This window comes from Canis aureus, chromosome 5 (assembly GCF_053574225.1).
Source record: "Canis aureus isolate CA01 chromosome 5, VMU_Caureus_v.1.0, whole genome shotgun sequence".
In the NCBI taxonomy this organism is placed as follows: Eukaryota; Metazoa; Chordata; class Mammalia; order Carnivora; family Canidae; genus Canis; species Canis aureus.
Window position 1 is genome coordinate 36,913,096 of NC_135615.1, and position 24,406 is coordinate 36,937,501.

At 39.9% G+C, this 24,406-nt stretch overlaps 2 protein-coding genes across 2 annotated transcripts; both read left to right on the forward strand.

Annotated features, from left to right (window-relative positions):
• Positions 1 to 6,408: 6,408 nt before the first annotated feature.
• Positions 6,409 to 10,075, forward strand: PCDHB2 (protocadherin beta 2). Its single transcript, XM_077897557.1, has one exon. It carries the CDS (start codon positions 6,938 to 6,940, stop codon positions 9,353 to 9,355), a length of 2,418 nt encoding a protein of 805 aa, XP_077753683.1. The 5' UTR covers positions 6,409 to 6,937; the 3' UTR covers positions 9,356 to 10,075.
• Positions 10,076 to 14,422: 4,347 nt separating this feature from the next.
• On the forward strand, positions 14,423 to 22,442 carry PCDHB3 (protocadherin beta 3). Its single transcript, XM_077897562.1, has one exon. It carries the CDS (start codon positions 14,710 to 14,712, stop codon positions 17,065 to 17,067), a length of 2,358 nt encoding a protein of 785 aa, XP_077753688.1. The 5' UTR covers positions 14,423 to 14,709; the 3' UTR covers positions 17,068 to 22,442.
• The last annotated feature ends 1,964 nt before the right edge of the window (positions 22,443 to 24,406 follow it).

The following is a 24,406-nucleotide window of genomic DNA, read 5'->3' on the forward strand; positions in this document are numbered from 1 at the left end:
GTCCAATGCAGGACTTGATCCTGGACCCCCAGGATCACGCCCTGAGCCAAAGGCAGTTGCTTAACCACTGAGCCACCCAGGAGTCCCTACTTCTTATTTTATTTTATTTATTTTTATTTTTTTATTTTTTTTTTCTACTTCTTATTTTAAATAGTCATTTTATTTTCATGACATTGATGAGACAAAATCAAATACAGATATAAAACCACAGGGGAAAAAAGTAATTGATAGAAATAAATGTCTCTTTCATTATTTAAGGTGTAAATCACTGAGTTGCTATGTAGCTTATTTATTACTATGCTAAATTTGTATGTATTAATTTTTGCTAAGTTTTCCTGTTAACCTCAAAAATCATTCATACTTTAGTGATTAATATCTCAGCATCTCCAATACATTAAAAGGAAATCCATTTAACATGGAGTGGCAAAACAATCTCATCTTTCTTCTTTTTACATCAATGTTTAATACTCTCTGATATAGTTTAGAATAATCAAAGGCAGAGGATACAAAAGCATGAGATGCCTCAAATGAGATATAATTGTTGATTTTTTATGTATATGAATAGTTAATGAGAAAATAAAGATACACATTATTCAATACACTGGATAATAATAGCTATATTACATAAATGTGAAATATCTGATATTTCCATTTGCCTTTCTAAATTTCCTTCTTTCTGTGGAATTTGAAAAACTAAAAGGCCAGATGATGACACTGCAGATTTAGATGGTAAAGCAACCCAACTGCATATATAGTACTGTATACTCCATATTACACTCCCCTGACTTTGAGAGTTGTACTGGAAGCCTGAGACTATGGTGGTATAAATACCAGAAAGAAATATTAGTGTGATAAAGCTTTGATTATGTAAAGTCATATTTGCTAAGGAGTTAGAAGGAATAATGGAATACATAAAGCCCAACCTAAGGCAAACTTTTATTCTATTTTACTTAGCATATACTAGAGGAAACCGAATTCCTGCAGAATTCTGTTCCAAAGGCACTGTAGAGTAGTTCCTTCATTGCTAATTTCACAGATATTTTGGGCCTGAGAGTGGAGAAGCTATTTGGTGGTAGTTGCGGGTGGAGGGAAGAATGAGGGGTAATTAATATTTCTAAAGATAAAAGCATTTTCAAACCAACAGACTCAGGATTTGTGACTAATAGAAATTAGGAGGTACCTGGGTGGCTCAGTTAGTTAAGCATCCAACTGTTGATTTTGACTCAGGTCATAATCTCAGGGTTGTGAGATTGAGCCTGACATTGGGCTTGTCCTGGGCTTCAAGCCTGCTTAAGATTCTCTTTCCCTCTGCCCCTCCTTGCTCTATGAATGAATGAATGAATGAATGAATAGAAATTGGATCCAGGGTTGGTGTAGAGACTAAGTGAGACATAGATGCTGAATTTTTAGTTGCTTAAGTACAATCCTTAGCATTTTTCCAAGTTGTGATTCATGGATATAAGTAATTATTCACCAGTGTGTTCTTGGACTTGGGAATGCTGCCAAAAATCCAATAGAGCATTCCCGTAGCAACAAAAGTCCATAAAGATGGTGGGACTTAGGTATAAATGGTAGTATTCATAAGTATACCTTGAATATCACGTCCCATGTCTACTCCTGACAACTGCCAGAACAACGATAGCAGGAAATATCCAGAACTGGAATGGCAAATTTCTCAGTGGAAAGAAATAGGTTGAATTTAATTTAATAATAACAATACTGATGGTCACCCTTTTGACCAGACCCAGGTCTGCACTGGTCTTTACCAGAAAAGTTATTGGTTGTCAGTTATTGGTTGCTCAGCTATATTATCAAGTGTTAATCTCAGAAGTCTTTCCTCCCTGTCTGCCACCTTTTTTTTTTTTTTTTTTTGGTCAGAGATTTGGATATAAAATATAATAGAGAAATATCCTTAAGGATTTTCTGGGCCACTAAAGACTTGATGAAAACCTCTGGTGAAACATAGATATTGGTTTCTAAAAACTCATTAACAGAATACATAGATTCCAAGGCAATACTGAAGAACAGTGTGTATTCTGAGATCATGAAAGATTTTCTGGAAAATATACTGTCCTGATGTAAACAAAACAAAACAAAACAAAACAAAACAAAACAAAACAAAACAAAACAAAAAACAACAGTCCACCCCTGGAGTGCCTGGGTGGCTCAGCGGGTTAGGTGTCCAAATCATAATCTCACCTCAGGTCTTGATCTCAGAGTCATGAGTTTGAGCTCTGTGTTGGGCTGCATGATGGGTGTGGAGCTTACTTAAAAAAAAGTCCATCCCTTTTAAGCAGGTCATTAATTATGAATTGCCTCCCAGGGCACTAGTTGGAGATCACAGTTGCTGTTTTCTTTTCTTTTTTTTTTTTTTTTACAGTTGCTGTTTTCTGTTTCAAGTCCAAACCAGAGGAAAAATAGAGATGTTTTGTCTTCGTAATACCACCTTCCCTACACCCTAAAATCTTAGGCAGAGATAGACATTAAAAAGATTAGTACACTTCTATTATCACTCCTGGAGATCTGGAGTTTCTCAAGCTGAAAATGAAACAATATAATTCTACTCATTTTCACCAAACTGTCTCTACACTTGCCAAGCAAAAGAATACAGCCTCAGTGAGCATGCACTCAGCAGCACACGTCACTGCCATAAATACTTAGAAAAATACCCAAGTAACTACTTGCTGTTGCTGCCCCAGTATATGTACCACTCCCTCAAAATGAATGTTTGTTCTGACATTTTTGAATTATAAAGCCCCAAGTATCAAGTTCTGCATAAGGGAAACAGCATCTCTCTAGCTGAACAGTGTGAGTCAGAGTGTTTGATGACAATGGCAATTTATCCTTCATATTATACCCAATGCAGAAGGAGGTATATGATGTTCAAGGTGGCAGCAGTGAACAGAGACTACGTCTGGAAGGCCTTCATGTGGTATCAGTTACTGATGGGCTTGAATCTCAGTCTGTTTAACATGAAAGCCCAGGATAGGGAAGTGTACACCACCAAGTTTCTGAGTGATAGCAGTCTAGCCAATCACAGACTTTAAGGTTACAGTCAAGGACACTGAAATGCCACCATGTACTCCATGTTCAGACTATAATTTGTTGCTGGTCAGTTGTTTCTTTAACCTCTACTGGCTACATTTTGACAGGCCCCAGGAAGGATTTTAGACTCTTGCCTTAGCATCTACCTCATCATTACTATCGTCTCAGTATTCTGCTATTTTGTCTGTCTGTTCCTTTTCATGGTGAATGTTCAAATAAGTACCCCAGTGTGATAATACATATTAATAATTTTATTTTCTCATTTTCAAACATTTCCTTATATATACTTAGCACATTTAAATTGATTATACTTTGTATTTTGTAGTCAGATTCTCAGGTTATGAAAACACATAAAACATATACATATATGCATATTGTGTATCTGTAGGAAAGATCATACATTGGATTGGTCAGAATCCAATATATACTCAAAGCAGGCTAGAACCTTTGGCAATGTGTGGTCAAGAATTCTTTCAAGGTAACAGATTGTACTAATAGACTATGATGATTCTCATGAAACAAAAAATGCCAAGATTCTTATGCAGGTGTCCCTTTCCAAACCATTAATTGCATATTCATTCTGGGGAAAGCAAATATCATCTTAATTTCCTCTTCTTGAGTCACCCTTATTTTAAAATCCTGCTTGCCTGAGCTTTGTGGAATATATATCTTGATAGATTATGGAAAACTTAGTTGTTTGTATCCTTAATAGAGTCAAAAGCAAACTAAGTGTTACCACAGGCCCATAATTTCCACCTTAAGATAAGTACCAGAATACTCCCCTATGAAATGAATTAAAATTTTTTGATTATTATAATATTAATAAAAACATAATCATGAAAGGAAGAAAATAATATCAAAATACAAGTAGGCATTTATTGTCCACCATTTTTTTACCCAATTACAAAAGACAAATGAGAGTTTAAAAAAGTGTTATGCCATTATTACATTTAATAAATCCTCCATTCCAGTTTTCTGGAAATACAGAGGATAGAGGAACAGGTTAAATGACACCACAAGGAAAAGATCAGACAAATTCAGAATGTAGAACGTCCTACAAGACAACAGGTCTAGATACTTTAAAGAATTCAGTATTATAGGGCAGCCTGGGTGGCTCAGTGGCTTAATGCCACCTTCAGCCCAGGGCATGATCCTGGAGACTCGGGATGGAGTCCCGTATCGGGCTCCCTGTGTGAGCCTGTTTCTTCCTCTGCCTGTGTCTCTGCCTCTCTCTGTGTGTCTCTCATAAATAAAATCTTTTTTTTTTTAAAGAATTCAGTATTATAAAAGACGGGACTGTTCTAGAATAAATAGATGAATACCCAATACAATCATGCAACTTGGTTAAAAAATTAATTTCCTAAGACATTATTTATAACAAGTGGTTAAAAAGTGCATTTGTAAAAGGAACTCAGGAGTGCATATGAATTTTTATCAAAATTGAAGAAAATTGAGGAATAATAATGGAAAAATAATGAGATGGAATAGGGACTGGATTTTTAGATAATATTATGGAATCACTGTTAATTTTGTTAAGTCTGCTAGTAGGATCATGACTGTAGGATAATGTCCTTATACCTAGGAGATGCCTGATGAAAAATTTAGAGGTGAAGTGTTATGATATCTTCAAAGTCACTTTCAAATGGCTCAGCAAGTAATGGGTATTTGTGTGTAGAATAAACAAATATATAGATAGAATAAATATGGTGAAAAATAAGTTTTAAATTTGGATGGAGGGTAGAGTTATGTTTGTATAATTTTCTAACCTTTCTATACATTTGAAACATTTCTCATACAAATATTTTTTTTCAGAGTGAGAGAGAGTGCATAAGTGAGGGAGAGAGACAAAGGGAAAGGGAGAGAGAAAACTTAAGCAGCCTTCACATCCAGCATGGAGCCTGACAGGGGTCTCCATTCACTATGAGGTCACAACCTGAACCTAAATCAAGAGTCAGAAACAACCAACTGAGCCACCCAGGTGCCCCCAAATATTTAATAGACTTAATTTTTTAGAGCAGTTTTAGATTTTGCAGAAAATTGAGCAAATAGTATAAAGAGTTACCATATACCCACTCTCTTGTGCTCATAGTGTTCCCTAGTATTAACATCTTGCATTAGTGCGGTACATTTATTACAATTAATGAACCAATATTGATCCATTATTACTTTTTTTTTAAGATTTTTTATTTTTTATTTATTCATGATAGACATAGAGAGAGAGAGGGAGAGACACAGGCAGAGGGAGAAGCAGGCTCCATGCAGGGAGCCCAACGTGGGACTCCATCCCGGGACTCCAGGATCACGCCGTGGGCCAGAGGCAGGCGCTAAACCGCTGAGCCACCCAGGGATCCCCTGATCCATTATTATTAACTAGGGTCTGTCATTTATATTACGGTTCATTCTTTGTGTTTTATGGATTTTGACAAATGCATAATGTCATGTATCCACCATTATGGTATCATAAAGAAAAGTTTCAATACCTCTCAGATCTCCTGTGTTTTACCTCTTAATTCACGTCCTCTTTCCAACTGGCAATTACTAATCTTCTTAGTGTATCTTTACTTTTGCCTTTTCCAGAATGTCATGTAGTTGCAGTAGTGGAGTATGTGTCTTTCCAGACTGATTTCTTTCACTAAGCAACATGCACTTAAATTTCCTCCATGTCTTTTTTTGGTTGAAACTCACTTCTTTTTATCAAATATTTTAAATACAAAAAAACTTTAAACACCTAACAACAGATTGCAACATATATATCTTGTTTGTCACCTGATTTAACAAATTATCTCTAAAAAGACATTTTTAAAAGATAACAGGAAAATTCAATACTTAATGAATCTTTGATATTATGAAATTATTAGCATATCTAGATGTGATGACTGATTTGAGGTTATACAAAAAATGCTCTTACCTGTTAGAAAAGAAAAAGGAAAACATTGATACATTCACATGAATAAATTTTTTAGCTACCGTTGGAGATTTTCATGTGGCCCAAATGTGTCAAATTTCAGGGATATGTGAAGTGAGTGGTACAAGAGAAATATGAGCAAGAACAATATTTGTTATCTGAATGCTGTGCTTTTCCTGAGTTTATATAGTTTTTGGTTTCTTTTGAGTGCGAGGATGGTAACCTAACCATTACCCAGACGCACACCTGCCCAACCTCTAAATAAAAAATGGGAACTGCCTACTCAAAGCAGTGTACCAGTTGATGTGTACCAATTTTATTTTATTTTTATTTTATTTTTTATTATTTTATTTTTATTTTTTATTATTTTATTTATTTTTTAAAAATAATTTATTTATTCATGAGACACACACACACACACAGAGGCAGAGACACAGGCAGAGGGAGAAGCAGGCTCCATGCAGGGAACCCAATGTGGGACCGGATTCTGGATCTCTAGGACCGACCATGCCCTGGAATGAAGGCGGCGCTAAACCGCTGAGCCATGGGGGCTACCCTGTTTACCAATTTTTTAAAAGCTCCTTCTATCTGTGAGGAAACTGGAATGGAAATTGGTCAATGCTTGCTTGCCATGGTCATTAAGGATGCAATAAAAGAAGTCTTTGGAAACGCAGATAAGACTTTGAGACACTACATGAAAATATTCCGTTCGGATTGCCATCTGTCTGAAAGAACGGATTAGGATTTTCTTAATGTTTTGGGTAAAATAAACCCTCGGAAAGGACGCGGGGTGGCGCTGCAGCATTAAAAGTAGAACGAAGAAACCTTCCAGCCCCTGTTCCTTAGCCGGAGGCTCTGCTGAAGAAACCGGCAGGAAGGGGAGGCTTTCTAAGGTGGTTGCTCGGGAAATCAGGATCCTATGCGTCTCCACTTATCCCAGTAACTGCGAGATAGAAGGAGATAGAATTGGCCACAACGCAAGGCGAAATGGGGTCATGTTTGCTGGGAGACCGGAAGCTGATGGAGGCTGGAGATGGAAAAGAACACTTTCTGAAACAAAGGCAAGTCTTGATATTCTTTGTTTTGCTGGGCGTAGCTCAGGCTGCTTCGGAGCCTAGGCACTACTCAGTGGCTGAGGAAATGGAAAGCGGCTCCTTTGTGGCCAATTTGTTAAAAGATCTGGGATTGGAGGTAAATGAACTAGCTGAACGGGGGGCTCGGGTGGTTTCCAAAGGGAAAAAAATGCGCTTGCACCTTGATAGGCAGACAGGGGATTTGTTGTTAAATGAGAAACTGGACCGGGAGGAGCTGTGTGGCCTTGTCGAGCCATGTGTGCTACCTTTCCAGGTGTTATTGGAAAATCCCTTGCAGTTTTTTCAGGCTGATCTACGGATTAGAGATATAAATGATCATTCCCCGGTTTTCCTAGACAAAGAAATAATTTTGAAAATTTCAGAAAGTATCACTCCCGGAACTACTTTCCTAATAGAACGTGCCCAGGACTTAGATGTAGGAAGCAACAGTCTCCAAAATTACACTCTCAGCCCCAATTCCCACTTCCATCTTAATTTACAAGACAGTCCCGAGGGCATATTACCACAGCTGGTGCTGGACAAAGCTCTGGATCGCGAGGAACGGGCTGAGATCAGGTTAACTCTCACAGCGCTGGATGGCGGACCTCCACCCAGATCTGGCACTGCCCTGGTTCGCATCGAAGTTTTAGATAGCAATGACAATGCCCCCGAGTTTACAAAGCTGTTCTATGAGGTGCAAGTCCTGGAAGACAGTCCCATTGGATTCCAAGTTGCCATGGTCTCTGCTAGAGATCTGGACATTGGAACCAATGGAGAAATATCTTACGTATTTTCCCAAGCCTCTGAAGAGATCCGCAAAACTTTTCAAATAAATGCCACGTCAGGAGAACTCTTTTTAACGCAGAAACTGGATTTCGAATCCATTCAGACTTATACATTAAATATTCAGGCAACAGACGGTGGTGGACTTTCTGGAAGTTGCGTGGTGTTTGTCCAAGTGATGGATTTGAATGACAACCCTCCGGAACTGACTATGTCAACATTTATCGATCACATCCCAGAAAACTTGCAGGAGACCATAACTGCTGTATTCAGCGTTTCAGATCCTGACTCGGGAGACAATGGAAGAATGGTTTGTTCCATTCAAGATGATCTTCCTTTCTTGCTTAAACCTTCTGTTGAGAATTTTTACACCCTGGTAACAAATGGGGCGCTGGACAGAGAGAGCCAGGCGGAGTACAACATCACCATCACCGTCAGTGACCTGGGGACCCCCAGGCTGAAGACCCAGCACAACATCACCGTGACGGTCTCCGACGTCAACGACAACGCCCCCGCCTTCAGCCAGACCACCTACACCCTGCGCGTCCGCGAGAACAACAGCCCCGCCCTGCACATCGGCACCGTGAGCGCCACCGACAGAGACGCGGGCGCCAACGCCCAGGTCACCTACTCGCTGCTGCCGCCCCGGGACCCGCACCTGCCGCTCGCCTCGCTGGTGTCCATCAACGCGGACAACGGGCAGCTGTTCGCGCTCAGGTCCCTGGACTACGAGGCGCTGCAGGCCTTCGAGGTCCGCGTGGGCGCGGCCGACCGCGGCTCGCCCGCGCTGAGCAGCCAGGCGCTGGTGCGCGTGCTGGTGCTGGACGACAACGACAACGCGCCCTTCGTGCTGTACCCGCTGCAGAACGGCTCTGCGCCCTGCACCGAGCTGGTGCCGCGGGCGGCCGAGGCGGGCTACCTGGTGACCAAGGTGGTGGCGGTGGACGGCGACTCGGGCCAGAACGCCTGGCTGTCGTTCCAGCTGCTCAAGGCCACGGAGCCCGGGCTGTTCGGCGTGTGGGCGCACAACGGCGAGGTGCGCACGGCCCGGCTGCTGAGCGAGCGCGACGCCGTCAGGCACAGGCTGCTGGTGCTGGTCAAGGACAATGGCGAGCCGCCGCTGTCGGCCAGCGTCACGCTGCACGTGCTGCTGGTGGACGGCTTCTCGCAGCCCTACCTGCCGCTGCCGGACGTGGCGGCGGCCGAGGCCCGGGCCGACCCGCTCACCGTCTACCTGGTCATCGCCTTGGCGTCCGTGTCGTCGCTCTTCCTGTGCTCGGCGCTGGCGTTCGTGGCGGTGCGGCTGTGCAGGAGGAGCGGGGCGGCGTCGGGGGGTGGCTGCGCGGTGCCCGAGGGCCACTTTCCGGGCCACCTGGTGGACGTCAGCGGCGCGGGGACCCTGTCCCAGAGCTACCAGTACGAGGTGTGTCTGGCGGGAGGGACTGGGACCAGCGAGTTCAAGTTCCTCAAGCCCATTGTGCCCAATTTCCTTGGTCTGGGTGAGGAGAGGGTTAGTGAAGCAAACCCGTTCAGGGATAGCTTTGAATAAAATTAAGTATTAATTAATAAGAGTCTACTGAGCCTAGTCTCAATTAATTTGTGGAAAATCTTTTTTACTGCCTTGGCTGTAAGGTTCTTTTTATTTGCTAAGTAGCTACCCTATTCCAATTTAGTGCACGTTACTGGGGTTTCTAAAGGGATTCGTTTGTGTTATAGGAATGCAAATTTTCTTTGTTTTCTTTTTGTTGATTAGTCTCCCTGTACTTAATTCAACTTGAATTATGAAAGTATATTTTGTATTTTCAGAAGTTTTTATTCTTTAAGTTAGAGCACCTTTTTCCAAACTCACCTTCCATAGTTCTAACGTAATTTTGCAGAACTTAAAATTTGAAACATTTTAACATTTATTCTTTTTCCAACCCAGGATCTTTGTGTTTGTATATTCTTTTAGACTGGAATAACTAGTATTACTGTTATTCTGTTAACCCACATTGGCTAAAACTATTAAGCTATGCATATTCATTAATAACAACGCAGTCTCTCACATTTTTCTAAATATGTACTTCCTTAAAGTGTTCATAAATGAAAATTAAGATTCATTAGAGATTGTGACAGCCTTGACTGTTGGATTGTACAAACCATTTACATCAAAAGTACTCAATAAATCAACCACTAATGTTCTTAAATGTAGTTAAATAAGTAACATGTGTCTAGTTGTTTTCAAAGCCATGTAATTCTTCATGCTTTCTATTAAATTTTTTTCTTTAAATCTCTGTTCATTTCAATTCCCATTTAAAAATACCAGTTTTAGCAATTACAAACCACCTGTTTGTTAACTTTGAGCACGTCCTTAATATCCAAAAGATTTGAGGAAATAAATCCAAGTCTTTGTCCTTGACCCAATCTTAGAAACTTCAAATGTAGTTTGGCATTGCATTTTCCAAACATTTTGGAGAATTTATGATTCCATTGGAAATAAGCCTGTGGGGAAAAGATTTATTGTAGTCTGGCCATTTTTTTTGCACTACCTCTGTTTTTCCCTTTTTAGTTTCCTAGGCTTTTCAGAGCATTTTTCTTTTTAGGTTCTTGAATATATTTCTCAATAACTCCCCATTTATTGTATGATTAGCACAATAATTGGAAGGTTATAGGTTCTTAATAACATTTTTGAATAAATTATTAAGGAAGAAGTGTCTTTATTTCACCCTGTGATATTTTGATATTTAAAGATACTAAGATACTTGTAGAACAAAATTTTGCTGGAATTCAGTGCTCTCTGATGAATAAGGAATTATATATATAATTTTTGGTTGTTAATTGAACTAATCACTGTTACTGAAAGATTATGGAGTTATCAGTCCCTGGTATTTCTTTCCTTCAATGTATTTTTCCTTTATGTCTTCCTGCTTAATTTGAGTCTCCTCTCCTGCCTTCTAGCATAAGGAATATATATGGGAAATTGTGTTTTTTATTTTATAATTTAAATGTCTTTGTATAATTTCCTTTTTTAAAGGATTTTATTTATTTATTCATGAGAGACAGAGAGAGAGAGGCAGAGACATAGGCAGAGGGAGAAGCAGGCTCCACGCAAAGAGCCCTATATGGGACTGGATCCCAGGACTCCAGGATCACGCCCTGAGCCAAAGGCAGATGCTTAACCACTGCGCCACTTAGGCATCCCTTTCATATGATTTCCTAAATGATTCATCCAACTTTCTTTATTTCTTGAAGTTCAATTTCAGATCCATACATTAAGACATATTTTTAATTCTTAATATTCTTCAGTTTATGTTTAAATTCATACATAATTAATGTTTATTTGATGAGTTATCTATTAAAATTATAATATGAATTTTTTAAATTTATTTTTTCTTTAAGTTTTTAAAAATTTATTTATTTTTATTTTTTATTGGTGTTCAATTTGCCAACATATAGAATAACACCCAGTGCTCATCCCATCAAGTGCCCCCTCAGTGCCCGTCACCAGTCACCCCCACCCCCCACCCACCTTCCTTTCTACCACCCCTAGTTCGTTTCCCAGAGTTAGGAGTCTCTCATGTTCTGTCTCCCTTTCTTATATTTCCCACTCATTTTTTCTCCTTTCCCCTTTATTCCCTTTCACTATTTTTTATATTCTCCAAATGAATGAGACCATATAATGTTTGTCCTTCTCCGATTGATTTATTTCACTCAGCATAATACCCTCCAGTTCCATCCACGTTGAAGCAAATGGTGGGTATTTGTCGTTTCTAATGGCTGAGTAATATTCCATTATATACATAGACCATATCTTCTTTATCCATTCATCTTTCGATGGACACCAAGGCTCCTTCCACAGTTTGGCTATTGTGGACATTGCTGCTATAAACATCGGGGTGCAGGTGTCCCGGCGTTTCATTGCATCTGTATCTTTGGGGTAAATCCCCAGCAGTGCAATTGCTGGGTCGTAGGGCAGGTCTATTTTTAACTCTTTGAGGAACCTCCACACAGTTTTCCAGAGTGGCTGCACCATTTCACATTCCCACCAACAATGCAGGGGGGTTCCCCTTTCTCTACATCCTCTCCAACATTTGTGGTTTCCTGCTTTGTTAATTTTCCCCATTCTCATTGGTGTGAGGTGGTATCTCATTGTGGTTTTGATTTGTATTTCCTTGATGGCCAGTGATGCGGAGCATTTTCTCATGTGCTTGTTGGCCATGTCTGTGTCTTCCTCTGTGAGAGTTCTGTTCATGTCTTTCGCCCATTTCATGATTGGATTGTTTGTTTCTTTGCTGTTGAGTTTAATAAGTTCTTTATAGATCTTGGAAACTAGCCCTTTATCTGATAGTCATTTGCGAATATCTTCTTCCATTCTGTAGGTTGTCTTTGAGTTTTGTTGATGGTATCATTTGCTTTGCAAAAGCTTCTTATCTTGATGAAGTCCCAATAGTTCATTTTTGCTTTTGTTTCTCTTGCCTTCATGGATGAAGAACTTGCAAGAAGTTACTGTGGCCAAGTTCAAAAAGGGTGTTGCCTGTGTTCTTCTCTAGGATTTTGATGGAATTTTAAAGGTGTCCTTTTGAGATTAGCAGTATAGAGCACTGCTAATAGTTGGATCTTGGATAAGTCACATAATTTCTGTTCCCCAAAAATGCTTATAGCAGCTATTTCTATAACTTGAAATTATTATCAAGTAAGAAAATATAAAGATATAGAAGTATGATTGCTCTTATTTTGATATTACTAATATTAAGAGTAATCCTAATTATTCTTTTATTAGGATTATTAATTATAGGATTATTAATTATTAATAATTATCCTAATTATTCTTCATGTATATTCCTGATAATTTGAAGATGCTAGATTGAACACTTGGTATTTGAGTTTTTCATTTCTCTGCCTAAAACTTTGCAATATCTTTCTTTCATTCTTAGAATAAAATCCAAGCACCTGTTATTTGCTAACAGTTTCTCTCTCCATCCTTTTCTTCCTACTTACTCTTGAGACATTAAGTTTTGGATACACTGTCCTTTTATTATCTAGAATACCTATACTGTTTCAGGGCTTTTATATATCAGTTTTTCATATATGTATTCTTCCCATTTTACAGTCTTAGCCTGTAAGATTTAGCCTTTAAAACAAACATCTTATCCTTCATCTTCCAAATTAAATGGCACAATCTTGATGAAACTTTTTCACTCCTCACCCATTGAGTTAGGTCCTCCTATTATATACTTTCAGTTTATTCAGTACAGTTACTCCATAGCACTTTTTAAAAAAGATTTATTTATTTATTTATTTATTTATTTATTTATGTATTTATTTATGTATTTATTTATTTATTTATGAGAGAAACACACACAGAGAGAGGCAGAGACACAGGCAGAGGGAGAGGCAGGCTCCATGCCGGGAGCCCGACGCTGGACCGATCCCAGGACTCCAGGACCCCGTCCCCGGCCAAAGGCAGGCGCTAAACCGCTGAGCCACCCAGGGATCCCCTACATAGCACTTTTTTAAAAATTGATTTTCAATTTGCCAACAATATAGTGTAATACTCAGTGCTCATCCCATCAAGTGCCCTCCTCAGTTTTCACAGTTGTTTGGACATATAAAGTCTGTCCACCCCATTAGATGGAAAACTAAGATATATAGACTTAGGGTGTCTGGGTGGCTCAGTGGTTAAGCATCCACCTTTGGCTCAGGGCGTGATCCTGGAGTCCTGGGATCCAGTCCCATATAGGGCTCTTTGCGTGGAGCCTGCTTCTCCCTCTGCCTATGTCCCTGCCTCTCTCTATGTCTCTTATGAATAAATAAAATCTTTTAAAAAAGATATATATACATGATCTGTCTTGTTACCACTATATGCCTGACTTCTACAAACTTAACAAATATGTGTTTCCACAGATAAAATACAATTATACAGATGAAACAGTTAATATAGATGAAACCAGTAATTGTAAAATTACTGTTAAATAAGAAGAGGAGAAATATCGATGTTCCTTGAATGATTGTGAAGATTTGACCAGAATTAGGCATTTGTGGCCTCTGAATATATCTATTGTAATGATCTATTACATGATCTATTGTAATTTTTCATCACCTTTTCATAGAAATTTCCCCGATTATAAATGCAACTCATGCACATTTTACAAAATCTAGAAAATAAGAGAAAAACACAAGTAATCTATGAAGCACATAATTTAGAGCAAAATCTTTTAAAGTTTATGTGTGATAATTACAGAAGGGCAGGAAGAGTTGCCCTAGCAGCGAAATCTATAAATCCAGCAAAAACATGTAAATGAGGACTCTACCAGAGACAGTGGTTGTTTTTTTAAGGGCACATTTCATTTTCCCAGGTTGTGTTTGGTTAACTCATATAACACAAGAACCTCCTTCAGTAGCGTTAAATGGGTTTGATAAGGGGAGTGAGTGATTAAAAAATCAAATATAGAAATATATACAATCTTTTAAAAATTATTTATTTATTTATTCATGAAAGACACAGAGAGAGAGAGAGAGAGGCAGAGACATAGGCAGAAGGAAAAGCAGGCTCCACGGAGGGAGCCCGATGTGGGACCCGATCCCGGGACCCCTCATGAATAAATAAAATCTTGAAACAAAAAAAAAATCAAAACACATGCTCTGCTCCAAAACTCCTTCTCTAAGTTTTTAAGTTACCAGCGAACGCTTGGTGGCGCTGTTGACTAAGAAGGCGAATTAACCACCGGCATTGTGCGCAGGCTCTAAGGCACCGATCCGGTTCGGGAAACTAGGCATTGTGAGCCTGGGCCGACTTTTAAGCAAGCAAATATGAGCAAATCTGGAAAGGATTATTCGCTAGACGTTCTTCCAGGGTTGAAAGGCACAAGACTGCGTTTGTTGGCACTGCCGGAGGCTTAGCTTGACAATATATCCGGGAAGAACATGGCCGAAAGCGCAATGGAGGCCAGAGGCGACAGCTTTCTTAGACAAAGGCAAGTTCTATTTCTCTTTGTTTTTCTGGGTGTGTCTCTGGCCGAGTCTGAGTCAAGACGCTACTCTGTGGTTGAGGAAACGGAGAGGGGCTTTTTAATAGCCAACCTAGCAAAGGATCTAGGGCTAGGGGTGGGGGAACTGGCTCTGAGGGGAGCCCAGGTTGTGTCTAAAGGGAACAGACAGCATATTCAGCTCAACCATCAGAACGGCGATCTGCTCCTGCATGAGAAATTGGACCGGGAAGAGCTCTGCGGCCCCACGGAGCCCTGTGTACTGCATTTTCAGATATTACTGCAAAACCCTTTGCAGTTTATTACATATGAGCTTCAGGTCATAGACGTAAATGACCATTCCCCGGTATTCTTTGAACATGAAATGCAGCTGAAACTCTTAGAAAACACGCCACCAGGGACCATAATTCCTTTGGGAAATGCTGAGGACTTGGATGTGGGAAGAAACAGTCTCCAAAACTACACGGTCACTCCTAATTCCCATTTCCACGTTCTCACACGCAGTCGTAGGGATGGAAGAAAGTATCCACTACTAGTGCTGGACAAAGCACTGGACCGTGAGGAGCAGCCAGAACTCATTTTGACTCTCACCGCGTTGGATGGTGGCTCTCCACCCCGGTCGGGGATCGCCCAGGTTCACATTGTGGTCTTAGACATAAACGACAACGCCCCAGAATTTACACAGTCACTCTATGAGGTTCAAGTTCTAGAGAACAGCCCCATTAACTCTGTTCTTGTCACCGTCTCAGCTTCTGATTTAGATACAGGAAATTTGGGGACAGTTTCATATGCATTTTTTCATGCTTCTGAAGAAATTCGCAAAACTTTTCAGCTCAATCCAATTACTGGTGATATCCAGCTAGTCAAATATTTGAATTATGAGGTTATGAATACCTATGAAGTGGACATAGAAGCCAAGGATGGCGGAGGCCTTTCAGGAAAAACAACAGTAATAGTTCAGGTGGTTGATGTGAACGACAACCCTCCAGAACTGACCTTGTCCTCAATAGCCAGCCCTATCCCTGAGAACTCACCAGAGACTGTGGTGGCTGTTTTCAGTGTTTCTGATCCAGACTCCGGAGACAATGGCAGAATTATGTGTTCCATCGAGAGCAATCTCCCTTTCAACCTCAAACCATCAGAAGAGAATTTCTATACCTTGGTAACAAATGGGGCGCTGGACAGAGAGAGCCAGGCGGAGTACAACATCACCATCACCGTCAGTGACCTGGGGACCCCCAGGCTGAAAACCCAGCACAACATCACCGTGACGGTCTCCGACGTCAACGACAACGCCCCCGCCTTCAGCCAGACCACCTACACCCTGCGCGTCCGCGAGAACAACAGCCCCGCCCTGCACATCGGCACCGTGAGCGCCACCGACAGAGACGCGGGCGCCAACGCCCAGGTCACCTACTCGCTGCTGCCGCCCCGGGACCCGCACCTGCCGCTCGCCTCGCTGGTGTCCATCAACGCGGACAACGGGCAGCTGTTCGCGCTCAGGTCCCTGGACTACGAGGCGCTGCAGGCCTTCGAGGTCCGCGTGGGCGCGGCCGACCGCGGCTCGCCCGCGCTGAGCAGCCAGGCGCTGGTGCGCGTGCTGGTGCTGGACGACAACGACAACGCGCCCTTCGTGCTGTACCCGCTGCAGAACGGCTCTGCGCCCTGCACCGAGCTGGTGCCGCGGGCGGCCGAGGCGGGCTACCTGGTGACCAAGGTGGTGGCGGTGGACGGCGACTCGGGCCAGAACGCCTGGCTGTCGTTCCAGCTGCTCAAGGCCACGGAGCCCGGGCTGTTCGGCGTGTGGGCGCACAACGGCGAGGTGCGCACGGCCCGGCTGCTGAGCGAGCGCGACGCCGTCAGGCACAGGCTGCTGGTGCTGGTCAAGGACAATGGCGAGCCGCCGCTGTCGGCCAGCGTCACGCTGCACGTGCTGCTGGTGGACGGCTTCTCGCAGCCCTACCTGCCGCTGCCGGACGTGGCGGCGGCCGAGGCCCGGGCCGACCCGCTCACCGTCTACCTGGTCATCGCCTTGGCGTCCGTGTCGTCGCTCTTCCTGTGCTCGGCGCTGGCGTTCGTGGCGGTGCGGCTGTGCAGGAGGAGCGGGGCGGCGTCGGGGGGTGGCTGCGCGGTGCCCGAGGGCCACTTTCCGGGCCACCTGGTGGACGTCAGCGGCGCGGGGACCCTGTCCCAGAGCTACCAGTACGAGGTGTGTCTGGCGGGAGGGACTGGGACCAGCGAGTTCAAGTTCCTCAAGCCCATTATTCCCAGTGGTCTGTTTCAGGATACTGAGTGAGACTAAAGCAAAGCTCTACTTTTATGGATAGTTTAGGTTTCATTTACACAACAGTAAAAAAAAATAGTTGTTTGGCTGTGGTTGTTTGCTTTTGAAATCAAGAATCTTTCGTTGATATAACATTTTGCTTATATGTTGATTTTACTTTGTGTTGTTTGTAATCCTTGCATATTCTTTTTTCATCTGCTTTCTGTCCTATAACGCAGTCTTAATGTCTCCTTCTCTTTTTCTAATAAGTGAGGAAAAATACATTCATTTTGTTTTAATGATTTCAAACAGGTTTACTTTAAGGAACTCATCTTAAATTCTACATCCAAAGAAATGTAGATGAAGTTCCAAACCAGTAATCTTATAATTTACCCTGTTGAATACAGTCACATCTTGTTCTTTACAATATACTTAAAGTAGCTTTGTAGTTAATGAAGTTTGTGGATATACAAAAATGTGTCTTCTTTAAGATGTACCTTCTTTAAGGTACAACATGTTTTTAGGGACATAGTAGTCAAATGAAAGTAATACATTTAGTTTACTTTCTGTTTTGACATTTGCAATTAATATTTAATACTATATTGATTTACATTGACAAAAATGCACACAAAATATAGGCTATGAGGCATATTACTCTTTGATTTGCTTAGTGTATTCTTATGATGACTGAAGAAAAATAATTAAGCCTAGAGCATTTTGAACAATAGATTGTGCCTTTTCATTTTGCACGAAAATGTTAGTGAGGCATCGGATACAATGACAATTTAGTTTGTAAATTCTGAGATCTAAATGTTATCAATCCAAGAGTCATTTTTTAAAATTTATTCATTTATTTGACAGAGAGTGTGGGGAGAAGGCCAAAGGGAGAAGGAGAGAGAGAGAGAATCTCATGCAGACTCTGTGCTTAGCAGGGAGCTGGAGGCCCGGCCCAGCTCCATCTCCGGACCCTGAGATCATAACCTCATCGGAAACCAAGAGTCCTGTGCTCAACCGACTGAGCCACCCAGGCATCCCAACCTAAGAGTCATTTTTTTTTTAATTTCAAGAAAGCACATGCATATATGATTTCTAAATGCTTTACGGTAAATGTGGCATCCCATCCAATCCTGCTTTTAAAATTAATATCTAGGAGTGCCCAAGTGGCCCAGTCAGTTAAGCCACTGACTGCTGGTTTTAGGTCAGGTCTTGATCTCAGGGTCATGAAATCGAGCCCCACCTCCATGCTCAGAGTCTTCTTGGAGTTCTCTCTTCCTCTCTCTCTGCCTCTCCCCCACTATCATTCCCTCTCTCAAAATAAATAAATAAATCTTTAAAGAAAAATAATTTTAATACCTACTTGGCATTTAGATGGTGATATATGAGGGAAATACATATGTATTTTTTGCTTGTTTGTTTACCATCTTGATTCCCTCTTCCTGATTTCAACCTGACATTACTCAGGATTATATATGGTCCTTCTGGGATAAACTTTGTCCATCCACATCAGCATTCAGCCCCTATAATGTAAGTAAAAGATGTATAAGAAGAGGTAGTTCTAAAGAAGAGAGAGGAATATCATTGTGAAAATCTAAATTAGCTACACCTATGAATAAAATCTAGAAGCAACCAAAACATCACAGTTTATAGCTATTTTGGATGAAAAAGAAAAACTTATATTTAAGTGACAAATTAGGGATTCATAGGTGGCTCAGCGGTTCAGCGCCTGCCTTCGGCCCATGGCATGATCCTGGAGTCCCGGGATCGAGTCCCACATCGGGCTCCCTGCATGGAGCCTGCTTCTCTCTCTGCCTGTGTCTCTGCCTCTCTCTCTGTGTGTCTCTCATGAATAAATAAAATCTTAAAAAAATAAGTGACAAATTATTTAGTCCCCAATTAGAGACGTTGATTAGGAAAAAAAATCAATTTTCTCCTCAGAGGCATTTTCTCTTCCAGAGAGATAGAACTTTCCAAGAACTGAAAATTGGTGACTAGAAGAGAGTAAAGTGAAGTTTCTCAATGATTTTGAAAATTCCCAAAAGAGAAAAAGAATTTAAAATTGAACTTTCCTTTAATCATACATTAAAGTGTAGTTATAAATGCTGTCATTTTGTACAACTGAGAATCAAATGCACGAGTCCTTAATAATCAGAGGAAAGAGAATATTTCCTTTCACTGATGAAGCACTTTATAGAGATGTTTGAATCTGGCTCTTTTAGTCAGATCTTTTTTCTTCTTTTCATATTTAGCTGAATTTTCATTAAGAGAAGAAAAAGGCAAAGAACTATATCAAGACTTCTCTTTATTTGGCTGGCTTAGTACTGGTAGTGTCAGAGCTAGGGAAATATGCCATTGTGTAAGGTATAGAAGACAGGTTCTTTGTGTGTTTGTTTTTGTTTTTAGCCAATATGGTATATGATCTGGGACTAAAGTTGGAGAGGTTGTAATCTGATGATTCATTTAGACCTGGAAGACAAAAGAATAGATACTAGTAATAACTTAGTTGGTAGATCCATTGGATTTACATATTGTTGAGAAAGTGAACAGAATTTAGTAAAGCCAGAAAAGATCCTCTGTACTAAATTCGAAGATCAGAAACAATTACACCTTAATCTTGTTTCAAAGTTGCTTTTATTTCTGGGCTGTTGGAAACCTTTTACTCTTTCATCTGAAGATAATGTTCAAAAACTACCTTATCTGGATATTCAGTAGAGGACAAAGAGGGTACCATAGGTATAGTCCTATCTATTGTGGCTACTTTCTGGAATCCCTATACTGAAAGTCTGGTACAAGGTGAAAGGGATGACTTCCAATGTTAATGATAATTTTTAGTAGTCTTCTATGAGGACTAATAAGTTCATTACTGTGAATTATTTCCAAATTGATCTCTAATATTCTAATTCTCAAAAAGTAAAGGAAATTAAAATGGCCCCTCCCCCCAAATACACTAAATAACCTGACTAGACTCTATGGAAATTATCAGTAGAGTCTGTTTCTCTTTTATTCAGAATTGCATCTCCAGCATTATAACACAATGCCTCACGCATAGTAGATGCTTCAATAACATTTGTTGAATGATTAATTTTAAAAAAATATTTGAGAAGTCAATGAATTTTTCAAGAACTTGTTTACTTGGAACTTATCTGTACTGTGAAATTCAGAAGAACTAGCTACATTCAGAAAGGGCTGGGGCTAAAGAATTCTGATCTCCATAGAGCCAACATATTATTTACTGGTCTTCCTTCATTTGTTGAGATTTCTGGAAACTAAGAGAATTGTAAAATAATGTATTAATCTCTCTTTGGGTTCCAGTTGTGCTTGTTCACATCTTTGATTTCAGGGATAAAGAAAAAGTGAAATACAAATGATTTATAAAAGCAGTGTCAACTTCTCAGACCTTCTCTTCATCAAATTAGCTTCCTGAAGTCAGTATTTGAATTCTCTGGCCTCTAATTGGTTATTCTATTGAACTTTGGTTAGCCTTCATGGTATCAAAATTAAGTGAAATTTGCAAGATCTGAAAATCTTTGAATAAACTTTAAAATAGCCAAGCATGAATTTAGTTTCAAAATGTAATTCTGGATAGTGTGCACTCTCATTTTTCCTCTTTGAAAACACATACATTCATTAATAATTGAAATATTTCCTTGACATTTACAATCTATTTTTTAACACTTCAAGAAAAGAAATGAAAATTTCAAACTTCTAAGTTCATTTAAATCTAAACTATATTCAAACATCAGTTATTAAAACTACCGAAGCATATAAGCTAGTGTAATTTTAGAAATAATTTTTTAAAAATTGTGCTTTACTTATTCATGAGAGACACACAGAGAGAGGCAGAGACATAGGCAGAGGGAGAAGCAGGCTCCCTGCAAGGAGCCTGATGCGGGGTTCAATCCCAGGCCAAAGGCACATGCTCAACCTCTGAGGCACCCAGGCACCCAAGCTAGCATAATTTTTATAAATCTTCCTTAATCCTTAAATATGACTTCCTTGTAAATGAAGACTTTAAAAAAAGTCAAAGTTTTCTGCCATATCCCACTACTTTTGTTCTTTATTTATTCTTGCTTTTCAGAGTAGATTGCTATATATTTTAAAGCTAGAAATCTGTTAGTTGTAATTCAGAGTTATTTTTATGTCTAATATGAATATTCTTAGCCAATAGTTTGGTTGAACATAGATTATTAAGTTTAAACTCATTTTCCTTCTGTTCTTTTGGTATCCAACACTGTTGTGAAAAAGTATGAAATCAGTATAGTTGTCATTCTTTTATCCGTAAACTTCTTTATTTTTTATTTTTTATTTTAAAATATTTTATTTATTTATTCATGAGAGACACCGAGAGAGAGAGGCAGAGACACAGGCAGAGGGAGAAGTAGGCTCCATGCAGGGAGCCCAATGTGGGACTTGATCCCGGGACTCCAAGATCACTCCCTGAGCCAAAGGCAGGCGCTAAACCACTGAGCCACCCAGGAATCCCCAATTCTTTATGTTTTTAAAGTAATTTCTATACCTAGCATGGAGCTCTAACTCACTACCCAAAATCAAGAGTTGCATGCTCTACAGTGTTGCACATGGTAGTGCTAGATGACCAAGGAAACTTGCTGCAAATATTTATGCACTGAGCTGGTGCCACATAGAACACGGTGGTAATCTGGATGGCAATGTGAGTTAGAACTCAGGATCTTTATAATAATGATGCAAAGCTTCATAGTACTTGATGTTTAGCATGTGGGCTCACAACCTGTAAGTATGGAGCAGTGAAGCATATCTAGGCTCTAGACTGATAGTCACAGCCAGGCACAAGCTATTGTTATTAAGGACTAGAAGCCACCTCTATTTGACATGGTCTAGGACCTTTCCCAGCCTGAACCTCCTCATTCACTGTCATTCACTGAACCTCCTCAGACGTGTACTCATCTGATAGATTCTCTGTCCTCATGATCACTGAATTGATTCAGCCATCTTCTTCTTCAATTCTCTGCTCCTATTCAATGATGTTCAGTTGTGGAGGATGAACAGGGAACCTTCAGTGGACTACTGCTCATAATGCCATTTTTTTGAGCCTTTGGGAGATGTCAACATCATTGGGACTTAGTTGCAGAACTATTAATGTGAGAGGTTTCTGACTGGAATGTCAGAGACAAATGGGTTCAGATTTCTGAAGTCAGTTGTCTCCAGCTAATATAGATTGTCTATGAGGAAGAGCTTTGATGAGAAATTCAACTTCTAAAACAATTGGCAGTTTATAAAAAATTAAAACTATGTTGTCTAAATATTGTCATTTTGAAGTGGGGTTTCTTTGTGCCTAAATTTTTTATCTCTGGGGAAATGGATTTTTTTCATCTTAGATGTCTTATCCTATTCAAGCAGATTTAATCAGTAATCAAAAACTTCCCATAAAGAAAGTTCCTGGATGAGAATTCTACTGAATGCTTAAAAAACTAACACCAGTCCTTCACAAATCCAATTATAAAAAGAGGAGCAGGGGTCATTTCCCAATTCATTCTATGGGCTCTGTATTATCCTGATGCTAAAAACAAAGATAATACAAGTAAACTATATACCATATTCCTTATGAATATAGATGCAAAAATTATAAACAAAATAGCAAACTGACTCCAGCAACATATAGAAGGAATTATACAGCATGATCAAGTAGAATTTATCCCAGAAATTCAAAGTTGGTTTAAAATATGAAAACCAGGGGTGCCTGGGTGGCTCAGTGGTTGAGCATCTGCCTTCAGCTCAGGGCATGATCTCAGGGTCCTGGGATTGAGTCCCTCATCCAGCTCCCCTCAGGGACCCTGCCTCTCTCTCTGCCTACATCTCTGCCTCTCTCTCTGTGTCTCTCATGAATAAGTAAATAAAATCTTTAAAAACTAAAGTGTTGTTTTTTAAAAAATAAAATAAAATATGAAAATCAATTAGTATGATACACCTTATTAACAAAAAAGGAAAAATGATACAATCATCTCAATTTACACAGAAAAAGCACTTAACAGAATTCAACACCTTTCATGATAAAAACACTCAATAAACTAGGAAGAATAGGAAATGTCCTCAACTTGATAAAGGGCAATAATAAGAACCCAAACCCACAGCTAACTTCATATTTAATGGTAAAAGACTTTCTCCCAAAGATGAGGAACAGACAATGATGTTTCCTCCCACTACTTTATTTAATATTGTACTGGAAATCTAGCCAGGGCAATTAGGCAAGAAAAAGAAAATAAATCAGATTGTAAATTAAGGATTAAAAGTATTAAAAAAAGAATTAAAAGTATTTTTGTGGATGACATGATCTTGTATAAAGAACATCCTAAGGAGGGGCGCCTGAGTGGCTGGGTTGGTTGAATGTTCAACTCCTGATTTCAGCTCAGGTCATGCTCTCAGGGTCCTGGGATGGAACCCCACACTGGCCTCCTGGCTCAGTGAGGAATCTGTTTTCTCTCTCTCTCTCTGTCCCTCTGCCCCTTTTCTACCCTCCTACCTCCCCATGCCCACTCTCTAAATAAATAAATAATCTTTAAAAATAAAATGTATTTCTTTTTTAAAAAAGATTTTATTTATTTATTCATGAGACAGAGAGAGAGAGAGAGAGAGTGAGAGAGAGAGGCAGAGACACAGGCAGAGGGAGAAGCAGGCTCCATGCAGGGAGCCTGATGTAGGACTTGATCCAGGATCACGACCTGAGCCAAAGGCAGACACTTAACCGCTGAGCCACCCAGGTGTCCCTCAAATGTATTTCTATACATTAGCATTGGACAATTCAAAAAAGAAATTAAAACCATTTATGATAGCATCAAAAAGAATAAAATGCTTAGGAACAAATTTAACAAAATAAGTACAAGACTTTACCCTGAGCACAACAAAACATCATTGAGGGAAATTAAAGAAGACCTAAGTAAATGGAAAGTGTTCACTGATTGAAAGATTCAATATTATTGAGATGGTGATACCTCTCAAATTGGTCTACAGACTCAATGCAATCCCTATCAAAATCCCAGCTGGTTTTGTTTTGGGGTTTTGGTTTTGTTTTGTTTTTGCAGAAATTGGCAAATGACCCTAAAATTCATAAGAAAATGCAAGGGACCCAGAAGAGACAAAACAATCTTGAAAAAGAACAACAGAGTTGGAGGACTCATACTTCCTGAGTTTAAAGATGTATTATTAGTCAGACATTAGATATTTGAACATCCTGATACATTAAACATACCAATACTATCTTTTTATTTGGTATATACTATAAGGAATTATTAGAAATTATCTTAGATTCTATCATGAATTTCTCAAGCCAAAATTGAATTATTCAGATATCTACTTTCTAAAGTCGCGTTTCAATAAATGTGATTTTGTTTATTTATTGAGA